This window comes from Vanellus vanellus (genome assembly GCF_965231255.1).
Source record: "Vanellus vanellus genome assembly, contig: HAP1_SCAFFOLD_35, whole genome shotgun sequence".
Lineage (NCBI taxonomy): Eukaryota > Metazoa > Chordata > Aves > Charadriiformes > Charadriidae > Vanellus > Vanellus vanellus.
Genome location: NW_028128889.1, coordinates 2,266,168 through 2,278,923, shown reverse-complemented (window position 1 = coordinate 2,278,923; position 12,756 = coordinate 2,266,168). Strand labels below are relative to the sequence as shown.

Below are 12,756 nucleotides of genomic sequence, written 5' to 3'. Positions count from 1 at the left end.
TGGGGATGGAGAATGAAGAGCAGGTGAGTAATGGGCAGGATTCAGGAAAAGCCGACCGTGCAAAGCTGATCCACCCACCCACCCGCATTAGAACCAGTGCCACCAGAAAGCACATAAAGTATTAGTAATTGGGGATTCCTTATGGAGAAGCACCGAAGCAACCATTTGCCTTCCAGACAGTTTCTCTGGAGAAGTTTACTGCCTACCAGGAGCTCACATTTGCGATGTCATTGAGAGGCTGCTGAGCCTGGTGAACCCTACAGGTTTTCACTCACTCCTCTTCCACATAGGGACTAATGATACTGCCAGAAGGAAACTGAGAACCACCAGAAGACACTACATGTCCCACAGAGCAATGCTAAAAGGATCAGGAGCACAGGTGGTGTTCTCTCTCCTCCCAGTCAGAGGAAGGGGCTTCAGAAGGGGGAGAGAAACCCAACAGGTGAATGCCTGGCTTTGTGGCTGCTGGTGTCACACTCAAGGTTTGGGCTTCTGTGATCATGGAGAGAGCTTTGAGTAGGTGGATCTTTTGGGAGCTGATGAGATTCACCTGACCAAGTGGGACAAGTAGGGCCTTCACCAACAAGCTCACAAGACTCACAAGGACTTACTAGGCTTAGTGGGAGAAGGGGGTGGAGTTTCTTGCTGCAGAGAAGAGCCAGGGGCTGCTGATGTATTAGGAACCACCAGGGAAACCCCTGTGAAATGCCTCAAAGGAATTAGGGCATCTTCCTCTAAAAAGGTGACATAATCCATAGCACAGCTGAAATGCCTCTGTGCCAATGCAGGTGTGCTGGGTAACAAAGTGGAGGAGCTGGAAGCCCTGTGTAGCAAGAGAGCTCTGATCTGATTGCTGTCACTGAAATGGGGTGGGATGAGTCGCATGACTGGGGCACTGCAATCGATGACTTTAAACTGTTCAGGAGGGACAGGCAAGGAAGGAGGGGTGGGGGGTTGCCCTCCATGTAAAAGACTGGATTGACTGCATAGAGCTGTCTTGGAAAACCAGCAATGAACAGGTTGAGAGCTTCTGGGTGAAAACCAGTGGCCAAGCAAACAAAGGAAACCTTGTGTCTGGTGTTTCCTACAGAGCACCTGCCCCAGGGGAGCCTGGTGACAACGCATTCTTACTTCAACTACAGGAAGCATCGTGCTCGCAGGATCTGATCCTGCTGGGGGACTTCAGTCCTCCTGACATCTGCTGAACAAGGAGCACAACAAGCTGTAAGCTGTCCAGGAGACTCCTGGAGAGTGTCAAGGATAATTTCTTCCTTGAGGTGATAGACAGCCTGGCCAGAAGAGAAGCATCACTGGACCTGTTGCTCACCCACATGGAAGAACTAATTAGAGAGGTCCAGACTGATGGCAGCTTGGGATGCAGTGATCGTGCCCTGGTGGAATTAGCAGTCCTGAGGGGTACGGGCCTGGTGAAGAGTACCATCAGGAGCCTGAACTTTAGGAGAGCAAGCTTTCTGTTGTTTAAGGAGTTAGTGGATGGGCCCCCTGAGGAAACTGCCCTCAAAGACAAAGGTGCTGGGCAGAGCTGGCGGCTCTTTAAGGACGTTTTCTTCAGAGCGCAAGAGCTCTTGATTGCCACGTGTAAGAAAACATGCATACAAAGCTGGAGGCTGGCACAGCTTAGTAAGGACCTCCTGCTGAAACTACAGTGTAAGAAGGAAACACAGAGACAGTGGAAGCAGGGACATGTATCCTGGAAAGAATATAGGGATGCTGCCCGGTTGTGTGTGTGTGGGATCAGGAAAGCTAAGGCACAGCTGGAGCTGAATTTGACAAGGGATGTGAAGAATATTAGGAAGGGCTTCTATGGGTATGTTGGCCAGAAAGGGAAGTTTCAAGTGAATGTACCTGCCCTAATAAATGGGACAGGAAAACTAGTGACAGCTGACATGGAGAAGGCTGAATTACTCAACCATTTTTTTTGCTTCAGTTTTCCCTGGCAGTCAGTCCTCCCCTGTCTGTCAAGTCCATGAACTTCAAGGCAGGGACTGGGAGAATTAAATCCCTCCCATTGTAGCAGAAGATTAGGTTTGAGGTCACCTAAGGAACCTGAACGTACATAAGTCCACGGGACCCAACTCAATAAATCCTAGGGTCCCGAGGGAGTTGACTGATGCAGTTTTCAAGCCATTCTGCATCATATTTCAAACATCATGGCAGTCAGCTGGAGTCCCCAGTGACTGGAAAACTGGAACCATCAGGCCCATTTTTACAAAGGGTAAAAACGAGGACCCTGGGAACTGCTGACCAGTCAGCTTCACTTCTGTACTTGGTACAGTCAGGGAACAGGTCCTCCTGGAAGATATGTCGAAACCGATGGAAGGCAGGGTGGTGACTAGACAGCCCTCAAGGCTTCACTAAAAGCATGTTATGGTTGAGAAATCTAGTGGCCTTCTAGAATGGAGTGACTGCATCTGTGGGAAAGGAAAGAGCAAGTAATGTCATCTACCTGGACTTCTGTAAGGCCTTAGACATGGTGCCCCACAACATTCTTGACAGTAAATTGGAGAGAAATGGATCTGATGGATGGACTGGTAGAAAGGTAAGGAGTGTGCTGGATGGTGGTGTCCAATACAGTCAATAGCTCAATGTGCAAAGTGGAAACCAGTAACAAGTGGTGTCCCTCAAGGGGACCAGTACTATTGAATATTTTCATCAATGACATAGAGAGTACGATTGAGTGCACCCTCAGCAGGTGGTCAGATGACAGCAAGCTGAGGGGTGCAGTTGATAACGCTAGAGGGAAGGGATGCCATCCAGAGGGACCTTGAGTGACCGCAGGAGTGGGGGCATGTGAACCTGAAGAAGTTCAAGGCCAAGGGCAAGGTCCTGCACCTTGGTTGAGGCAATCGCCAGCATCAGTAGAGACAGGGATGAATGGGTTGAGAGCAGCCCTGCAGAGAAGGAAATGGGGACACTGGTGAGGGAAAAATTGATCATTACCCTCCGATATCAACTTGCAACCCATAAAGCCAACTGTATCCCGGGCTGCATCAAAAGAAGCGTGGCCAGTAGGTCGAGGGAGGTGATTCTCCCCATGCACTCTGCTCTTGCAAGACCCCACCTGGTGTACTGTGTCCAGCTCTGGTGTCCCCAGCACAAGAAAGATGTAGACGTGTTAGTACAGTCCACAAAAAAGATGTGAGGCCGAGAAGGCCTCTCCTGTGAAGAAAGGCTGCAGTGAGTGTGGGTTTTTCAGCCTGGAGAAGGGAAGGCTCCAGGGACACCTTCTTGTGGCCTTTCAGGATATGAAGGGGGCTTATAGAAAGACAGATGTTTTACCAGGGCCGAGAGTGACAGGGCAAGGGGCGAGGGGTTTAAACTGAAAGAAGGAGGGATAACATGGGACATGAGGAAGAAATATTTTATGATGATGGTGGTAAGACAGGGGAATAGGTTGCCAAGAGAAGTTGTGGATGCCCCATCATTGGAAGTGTTCAGACTCATGCTGGAAATTGCTTTTGGCAGCCTGATCTAGTGGAAGCTGTCCCTGCTGGTTGCAAGGGGATTGGATGGGATGACCTTTAAAGGTCCTTTTAACCTGAACCATTTGGAGATCTTATAGCTCTATGTCCTTATGACCTACATGCAAGGACACACATCCCAGTGGTGGTTACCAGGGGTTGTTACTCACACACTGAAGTGATCTCAAGAAACTCAATTTCCCACAAGAGGACATTCCCAGGAGGGGCTGATGGCACTTGTGTTCACTTAAGTTCATCCCGTCACACACAGAAAATGTGTATTCATAAGTCTGTAATGCAAGAAAAATCTTCTGATCTGGTCACTTTATGTCCCTCTGTGGAGGCACAAACCACCTCTCTGAGCTGAAGTGAGTGGCTATTGCTGGCAGTGGCAGCTGTGAGGGGTTGGTTGGTGATGAGTACCCTGGGGCAGCTTCCCTGGTGTGTCCAGGGACCATGGCACAGACCAGGTCCTGCTCTCCTGGTCCTTCATGTCTCTGCCAGAAGGCCTGGCAGAACACTGCTGTGTGCACCCAACCTTCATACTCACACAGCTGAGCTCTGCACTGGCATTTTCCTCTCCCAGGCACTTTCCAGCTCAGCCCAGGCCCTCCCCTGCTCTCCCCACCTCCCCTGCCATCTTCCCAGCCCAGCAGAGCAGCCCAGTCTGGGCTGACCCCACGGCAGTGCCTGCTGCAAGGTGCTGCAGAGCGCTGGGCACTCAGCCCACAGCCCCATGGAAGGGCACAGCAGGTGCTGGGGGGCAGAGAGGGCTCTCAGCTTCCCCATCAGCCCCAGGGCTGCAGGCTGGACGTGGAAGGATGAAAGAGAGGTCTGTGACAGTGCCTCTCCTGCTGTCAGGCCCAGGAGGTGCCCTTCACCAGCAGCCTGCAGCCCCCCTGTGCCAGCCCCGCTCCCCAGGACAGCAGGAGGGTCCTTGCCCTGGGGCTCCTTTTGGAGCTCCTGCTCTGCCAGCGGCACAGCAGCCTGCCCCAGTTGGACACATGGGAATGGGTTGCTCTTTGTCTTCATCCCCTTCACACACATGGTCTCCTGCTCCTCTCCTGGGACACCCCTGATCACAGAAAGCCTTTTCCCATGTGAGTGTGTCCGTGCTGGCCTGGCCGGCTGTTTCTGCACCCCTGCCCATGCTCCCCACAGGGCCCTGAGCTAAAGTGCTGCTCTTTAGTGGGTGAGGACTGTGGTGCCCTGGGTCTACGGGGTGCCCCTGCACTGGCTGTGATGGTCAGGGTGGGAAGCAGACTCAGACGGACAGGGATCACTGCCGATGAGCCCCTTTCCAGCTTCCACTTCCTGATGGGCCTATGGCCAAGGAAGGGGCTTGGTAGGACCGTGGGGTATTTCCAGTGCCTCTGCATTTGAGTGCTGCACTAAATCTGGTGTGTGATGTTTCAAAGAGGTGTCATGGTTTAACCCCAGTAGGCAGCGAAGAACCACACAGCCCCTGGCTCCCTCCCCCCTGGGTGGGATGGGGGAGAGAATCGGAAGGACAAACCTGAGAAAAATCAAGGGTGGAGAGAAAGGCAGTTTAATAGGTAAAGCAAAAGCTGTGTGGGTAAGCAAAGCAAAATCAAGAACTCCTTCAGTACTTCCAAACATCAGGCAGGTGTTCAGCCATCTCCAGGAAAGCGTAATGGTTACTTGGGAAGACAAACGCCATAAATCCAAACGTCCCACACTTCCTTCTTCTTTCCCCAGGTTTTATTGCTGATCACGATGTCATATGGTATGGGATATCCCTCCGGTCAGTTGGGGTCAGCTGTCCAGCTGTGTCCCCTCCCAACTTCTTGTGCACCCCCAGCCTACTTGCTCTCAGGGAACTAGGAGCAGAAAAAGCCTTGATGCTGTGTTACCCTGCTCAGGAATAACTAAAACATCCCCATATTATCAACACTGTTTCCATCACAAATCCAAAACATATCCCCATACTAGCCACTATAAAAAAAATTATCTCATCAAAAGCCAGTACAACAGGTTATCATGAATCCTTCTCCAGCGGGACACTCCTGGCCTTCTGCTTGCTTACAGCTCCAGGAACGTTTTCAGAAACAGGGTTTTTAAAACTTGATTTCCTGCTGCCGCCTCTATTTTGTTTCAATTACAGAGGGAATCTGGCTTCTCATGTATACCAGGTCACTGGGCAAGAAAATACACCTAAATGCTTACTTAAGAAGTGAGATTAGGAATAATATTACCACAGGTCTAACAAAGAGAGAAAGAGATAGAGAGAAGAAAGAGAGAAAGAGAGAATAGAGGAGAAGAAGTAAGAAAGGAAAGAAAGAAGGAAAGAAGGAACCAATGAATGAATAAGAGATTGAGCGAATGAACAAGGAAACGAAGGAAAAAAGGAGAGAAAGAAAGAGAAATGAATCAAGAAAAAAAGAGCAAAACAGAGAAAGGATGGAAGCAATAAAGGAAAAGAAAGACAAGAAAGAAAAAGAAAAAGAAAAAGAAAAAGAAAAAGAAAAAGAAAAAGAAAAAGAAAAAGAAAAAGAAAAAGAAAAAGAAAAAGAAAAAGAAAAAGAAAAAGAAAAAGAAAAAGAAAAAGAAAAAGAAAAAGAAAAAGAAAAAGAAAGAACGAAATACAAAAGATAGAAAATGAAAAAGAAAAAGAAAGAAATAGAAAGAAAGAAAGAAAGAAAGAAAGAAAGAAAGAAAGAAAGAAAGAAAGAAAAAGAGAAGCTTATGAACAAGAGATCATCCTGCTGTATTCTGTGAATATGCTGGGAGTCATAGGAGACAGACAGTTATCTCATTGATGCTGAAATAGAGTATATGGCAATAGTTTCCTCAGGGCATCCTTGATCTCTTTGTTCCTCATGCTGTAGATGAGGGGGTTCACTGCTGGAGGCACCACTGAGTACAGAAATGACACCACTAAATCCAGGGTTGAGGAGGAGATGGAGGGGGACTTCAGGTAGGCAAGCATTAAAGTGCTGATGAACAGGAAGACCACAGCCAGGTGAGGGAGGCACGTGGAAAAGGCTTTGTGCCGTCCCTGCTCTGAGGGCATCCTCAGCACGGACCTGAAGATCTGCACATAGGACAGCACAATGAAAAGAAAAAATGCAAAAGTAAAAAAGGTGCTAAACAGAAGAAGCCTTAGTTCCCTGAGATAGTCTGAGTCTGAGCAGGAGAGCTTGAGGATCTGGGGGATTTCACAGAAGAACTGGTCCAAGGCAATGCCGTGACAGAGAGGAATTGTAAACGTGTTGGCAGTGTGCAGCAGAGCATTGAGAAACCCACTGCCCCAGGCAGCTGCTGCCATGTGGACACAAGCTCTGCTGCCCAGGAGGGTCCCATAGTGCAGAGGTTTGCAGATGGCCACGTAGCGGTCATAAGCCATGACAGTCAAAAGATAATATTCTGATGAGATCAAAAATACAAAGAGAAATACCTGTGCAGCACATCCCCCATAGGAGATGGCCCTGGTGTCCCAGAGGGAATTGGCCATGGCTTTGGGGACAGTGGTGGAGATGCAGCCCAGGTCGAGGATGGAGAGGTTTAGGAGGAAGAAGTACATGGGGGTGTGGAGGCGGTGGTGGCAGGCGATGGCAGTGATGATGAGGCCGTTGCCCAGGAGGGCAGCCAGGTAGATGCCCAGGAAGAGCCAGAAGTGCAAGAGCTGCAGCTCCCGTGTGTCTGCGAATGCCAGCAGGAGGAACTGGGTGATGGAGCTGCCGTTGGACATCTGATGCCTTGATTCACGAGGTACTGCTGACTGAGAAAGCACACTCACAACTCAGGGCAGCTCTGAGCAAATCTCTTCCCATTCCCTGCCCTTCAAATCCTCAACCCCTGAAAACACACACCGCGTCTCTCCTTTTTTCTAAGGACTTTTTGAATCTCCCGTGTTGGAGCTCTGGTTTGTGCTGTCCAAGTTGTGGGCTTGGGAGCTGCTTGTGGGCTCCCAAGGAGTCATCCCTGCTCCACAGCAGCAGGGATTTGGAAAAGGGCGTGACAGCTTCTGAAATTCACTCATTACATCATTTGTCATCCACTTGTAATGAAGTGTGGAGCTGCTCAGCATATTCCTGCAGGAAAACCTCAAGGAAAGTCCTGGATGTCTTAAAACTGTAGTGATATGAACAGAGCCAGTTCCCTCCTCAGCCGTGGGGGAATAAGGCAACACTGGAGTACACTACCTTCCTCCCCAGCCCCTACTCCCCTCCCCAGAAGGGTAGGGAGAAGAAACCTCATGGGTTGAGACAAAGACAGTTAAAAATAACAGTAATGGAAAAGAAAATAATAATGGTAAAAGTATATACAAAAACTAAAAGTGACACAATACACGTGCTTACCACCCGATGCCCATCCCAAGCAGTGATCACTGATTCCTGCTCCCCGCCAACCCACCATTTATGTACTGAGCATGATGGTATGGAACGTTCCTTTGCCCAGCTTGTCCTGCCTATGGTCCCTCTCAGTTTCTATTGGATGAAAAAGTCCTTCACTTAATATAAGCATTACTGAGCAACAACTAAAACAAAATGTGTTATCAATATTATTCTCATACCACATCCAAACCACAGCAGCTTCTAGGAAGAAAATTAACTCTATCCCAGCTGAAACCAGGACAACTCCCAGGTAGCCCTTGTCTTGATGGGCTTCTGGAGAAGTCCCCTGTGAAACCTCTTGGGGTGATGTGGAGCTGTGAGCCAACCTGACCCATGCAGCAGCCTCTCCACAGCAGAAGGACCCTGCCCTGCCCTGCCGGGGGTCAATCCTTCGACCCACAGCTTCTGCCACAGGCTGTGGGGCGCTCCCTGGACAGGCTGAGTGCTGACCCTGGGAGGCGGCAGAGTCCCTGCCCCGGCACACGGTCCCCTGGGGTGCAGGGACCCTGCTGAGAAGGACAGCCCTGGGCACCTGTGCCTGCACACACACCTTCACAGCCCTGACGCTGTCCCCGGGAGAAGGCAGCCATCGTGCCCATTCCCTCTGATGGTGAGCAGAGGATCCCTGCTCTGGAGCACGTCCTCCTCCTCTACACTGCAGCGAGATCCCGTAGGTTTTGGGCTATGGCAGCTTTAGGAGATCCCTGCAGGAGCTGCGGCTGCATTGCCCCGCAGCCAGAGACTTACCGTGTCAGGGGCTGTGGAGATTTCTCTCTCTGTGAGCTCTCAGTGTCCTCCTGCTCCCAACTGCCTTTAACCCCTCTCTGCCTCGCTCGTCTGCCCTCTGACCCTGCCCTGCTGTGCTTTGCAGAGGAGCTCCTCCTGGGCAGAGCTGTCTCTCTGCAGCATGCCCACTTGCCATGAGCCTCCTCCCTCCCAGGAGCCTGGGCCAGTTTAGCGGCAGAGGAGCAGCCCAAGGCATTTTAATGACCTCTCTGGTGATTTTGGTGCTGAGTCCATGAACCTCAGACACAGAGGAAGCTGAAGAAAACTCTCAAGAAGTAGAAGTCAGATGTTAACTCCAAAGTTTTTTGGAGTGTTAATGGGTCCCTCTGAGAGCCATTACTGCCAAAGCCTCCGTGGGGGCTTGTTAACAATCTTTGAAAAGTTTTACAAAGTTGTGTGGTTCTTTAAAAAATTGTTAAAAAATGTTGAACCACACGACTCTCACAGAGTTCCCCCTCTTGGGCTTCCCATCCCTCTGCCATCAGGAGGGCCCAATGGCATTCTCTCTCCTGCCTTCGTACCTGGTGATGTTAGTGGGAAACCTGCTGATCATTTCCCTCATTCTTGCTGAAGGAGACCTCCACAGGCCCATGTATTCTTTCCTCTATAACCTCTCCCGTGTGGAGAACTTCATCACGACATCCATCCCAGCCAAAGCCATCGGAAACTGGCTGATAGGGAGCAAAGCCATCTCCTACGCAGGCTGCTTACCTCAATGCTACTTCCTCTGCCTTCTGGGCTGCACTGAGTTTGTGCTTCTGGTTGTCATGTCCTACGACCGTTATGATGCCATATGCCACCCTCTTCAGCAGCCTGTGTTCATGAACAGTCAGCCTTACCTTCAGCCCTAAAGGTGGGCTTGTGGACTGCAGGCTTCCTGGCCATCTGTGTCTCCACTGTCCCGGTTGCCAGGCTGCCCTTCTGCAGGGTATTGAGCACTTCCTCTAGGACAGTGTGCTTTTGATGAAGTTGTCCTGTGCAGAAACACAGATTATTGAGCTGATCACCTTCAGAACCTCATGCATCATTCTCCTTGGCTCCCTGGGCATGACAGCAAGGTCCTACCTGTACATCATTAGTACCATACTTAGGTTGTAGTCAGCTTCCTCATGGCAAAAGGCATTCTCTGCATGTTTCTCTCCCTTCATCCTTGTCATCTTGGGCTACAGTAGCTGCATCTTCCTGCATGTCCAGCCTTCAGATCACCACATTTTCTATAACAGGGCAGTGTCCCTTCTCAAAACAGTCATAACTTCTTTGATGAGACCCTTTATTTCCAGCCTGAGGAACCAGCAGATGAAAGATGGTCCCAAGGCGAGCTTGAAGAGAAGTGTGATAATCTTCAGGAAACAGGAAATCTTCTTTTCTGTCTAAGAAGAGATGTTGTAAGTGTATGTGTGAGAAAGGTGTGGGGAGGGCAAACACATGATTCATAGAGTCATAGAATGGTTTAGGTTGGAAGGGACCTTAAATATCATCGAGTTCCAACCCCCCTGCCATAGACAGGGCCACCTCCCACTAGACCAGGTTGTCCAAAAGCCCAACCAGCCTGGCCTTAAACATCTCCAGTGATGGAGTTTCCACAGCTTCTCTGGACAAGCTGTTCCAGTGCCTTCCCATGGAAAAGTGAAAAATTTCTTCCTAATATCTAATCTAAAGCTTCCTTCTTCCAGTTTGAAGCCATTCCCTCTCATCCTATCACTACGTGCCCTTGAAAAAAGTCCTTCCTCAGCTCTCCTGTAGACCCCCTGTAGAATCACATGATTCTGATGCAGTGTAAAATTTCTTGATATGAATATCATAACAGGTTCTGTACTGCAACATACCATCATAAGAAGACCTTCTGGCATCACAGAATCATAGAATGGCTTGGGTTGGAAAGGACCTTAAAGATCATCTAGTTCCAACCCCCTGCCATGGGCAGGGACACCTCCCACTAGAACAGGTTGCTCAAATCAATCCCCATCCAACCTGCACCAGAGATGTCTTTCCAATGATCTAAAAGCACTTGATAAACATTTTACCATCCAAGTTCCTCTTTCTTTTGATTTATGAAACTGACTTATTGCAAACGGCTTCTGTAGGAGACATTAACAACTATCTGAGATTAATCCCTCCCAAATCACCTTCTCTGAGCCATTCCTCTTGGTGCCTTCTGCTCCTTACGGGAAGAGAAATGTTTCCCATTTGTGATTCATCATGTCCTGAGGTGGGTGACTACATGCTCACCACTTGAGAGATGTCTCTCCACTGAACACAGACAAGGGCCTCAGACCAGATGTCCAATTTAGAATCTAAATGTGATCTTAGATCTTAACATAGGTTAAGTTCAGAACTAAGGTTTGACCTTAATTTAGACTTGATGATCTGACAGCTGAAATGAGGCAGGAAAAATCCACATTAATATCTCTGTATTCCTACTGTGGTGTGTGCTGGGGGTATGAGAACCTCAGTATCCAACCACCAGGAACTTTGGACTTCCAATCTTTGAGAGTGCAGCAATTTCAGGTTTTTTCTCTGTGTCCGGAGCTGAGACATGAGAGAACAGTAAGTTACCTGCCGAGGCCTACACTGTGCTGCAAGTGAAGGCAGAGGCAACATCTATCAGCCGCTCCTGGAGTTGTATATTGTTCTTCAAGAATGTTGTGTGAGCAGAGAGCAGTATGACTCTTGGGCAAGCACAGGAAACCCTAATGAGATCCAAATCCCTGTGGCACACAGAGGAAAACGTAAACGTTCTTATACATGTCTTTGTTTTATCCAGTCATTGTATGAAGGCAAGCTCCTGATGATTTATTCTGGGTGAGTGCACGTTGAGCCCTGTTTGCAGAGCCAGGAAGGCAGTTGTGAGGGGGAGGAGAAACAGAAGTGATACCTGCACATAGCTCAAGAACGGAGGGGATACGGTTAGTTTCAGGTAACTGTATACACCGTGGAGATGGTTGCAAAGTCTGAACTGTTCTATGCTTCTGCTGTGATCAATGCAGGGAGACTTCCTGAGGGCAATCCATTGCTTTTGGGTTCATCTGTGCAGAGCACCTCTGATGAGTCACCCTTTTTCTAATTCTTTTTTTTTTTTTTCCATTGGCCCAGGGGAGCATGTGTTCACCTGGATGAAAGAAGATGGTCCGTAAAAGGAAACCAATGCTTCTAGAGTGATTTCAGTTGTCCACATTAAGTGGGATGAGTTATACTTCCTAAATACCATTGTGGGTATTTTCTTCCTGGAGAATGAGAAGTGAGGCCAGATGATGAGGTCAGGTGCAGGTTTTCTCTTAAGAATGTTGACACTTGATCAGAAGACAGTCTTCCCCTGACAGGGAGCAGCAAGAGCTGGGCCGCTCTCTAAAGGAAGGCAACCCTGGTGCAGCAATCGGATTATTATCCCCTTTTATTTTTTCAGGTAGGCAGTGATGATGTAGTAAGAAGAACGCCAAGGGCAATGAAGAAGTATTTCAGGGCCTTGGGACGACTGGTTAAGGGATCGGGAGCCCGTCTTGTTTTCTTCTATCCCTCCTGTTGCAGGGAGTGATGAGGGGGTTAACAGGAAGAGCCAGCAGGTCAATGACTGACTCCAAACTTGGTGCTACCAGTAGGGTTTTGGGTTCTTTCATCACGGCCCGATTTACAGAACACCGGGCCTGCTGGCAGCAGATGGGAAAAGCCTGTCTCACAGGGGAAAAGGGGTCTTGGACTAGAGTTAGCAGGGCTCACTGAGAGAGCTTTAAAGTCAATTGGCAGGGGGGTGGGCATGTGACTGGGCTCGATAGAGAGGCGCCTGGGGGTAGTAGCTGAGCACTTGTGGGGCAGAGTGCTGGTATTTTTGAGGATTGGAAGGCCCACCACCCCTCAAGGGCAAAAACTATACACTCATTGGCTTTTGTGAAATGCCTATACACTAATGAGCGCAGCATGGGGAATAAACAAGAGGAGTCAGAGGTCTGCGTGCGGTCACAGGACCATGATCTCATTGCAATTACTGAGACGTGGTGCTCAAATGACTGGAACGCTGTGATGGAGGGCTATGTTCTCTTTAGGAAAGGTAAGCCAGCGAGGCGAGGTGGTGGAGTCGCTCTTTATGTCAGAGAGCAACTGGAATGTATCGAGCTCTCCCTGGGAGCAGACGAAGA

General features: G+C 49.2%; 1 protein-coding gene and 1 pseudogene across 2 annotated transcripts; one reads left to right on the top strand and one right to left on the bottom strand.

Annotated features, from left to right (window-relative positions):
• Positions 1-6,255: 6,255 nt before the first annotated feature.
• LOC309683973 (olfactory receptor 14J1-like) lies at positions 6,256-7,194 on the bottom strand (the record flags this gene model as incomplete). The annotated part of the gene is made up of 1 exon (XM_082499939.1): positions 6,256-7,194. The coding sequence occupies one exon, from the start codon at positions 7,192-7,194 to the stop codon at positions 6,256-6,258; it is 939 nt and encodes a 312-aa protein (XP_082356065.1).
• A 1,854-nt stretch (positions 7,195-9,048) lies between these two features.
• Positions 9,049-10,000, top strand: LOC309683972 (olfactory receptor 6M1-like; annotated as a pseudogene). Its single transcript has one exon. The product of its transcript is annotated as an olfactory receptor 6M1-like (transcript).
• The last annotated feature ends 2,756 nt before the right edge of the window (positions 10,001-12,756 follow it).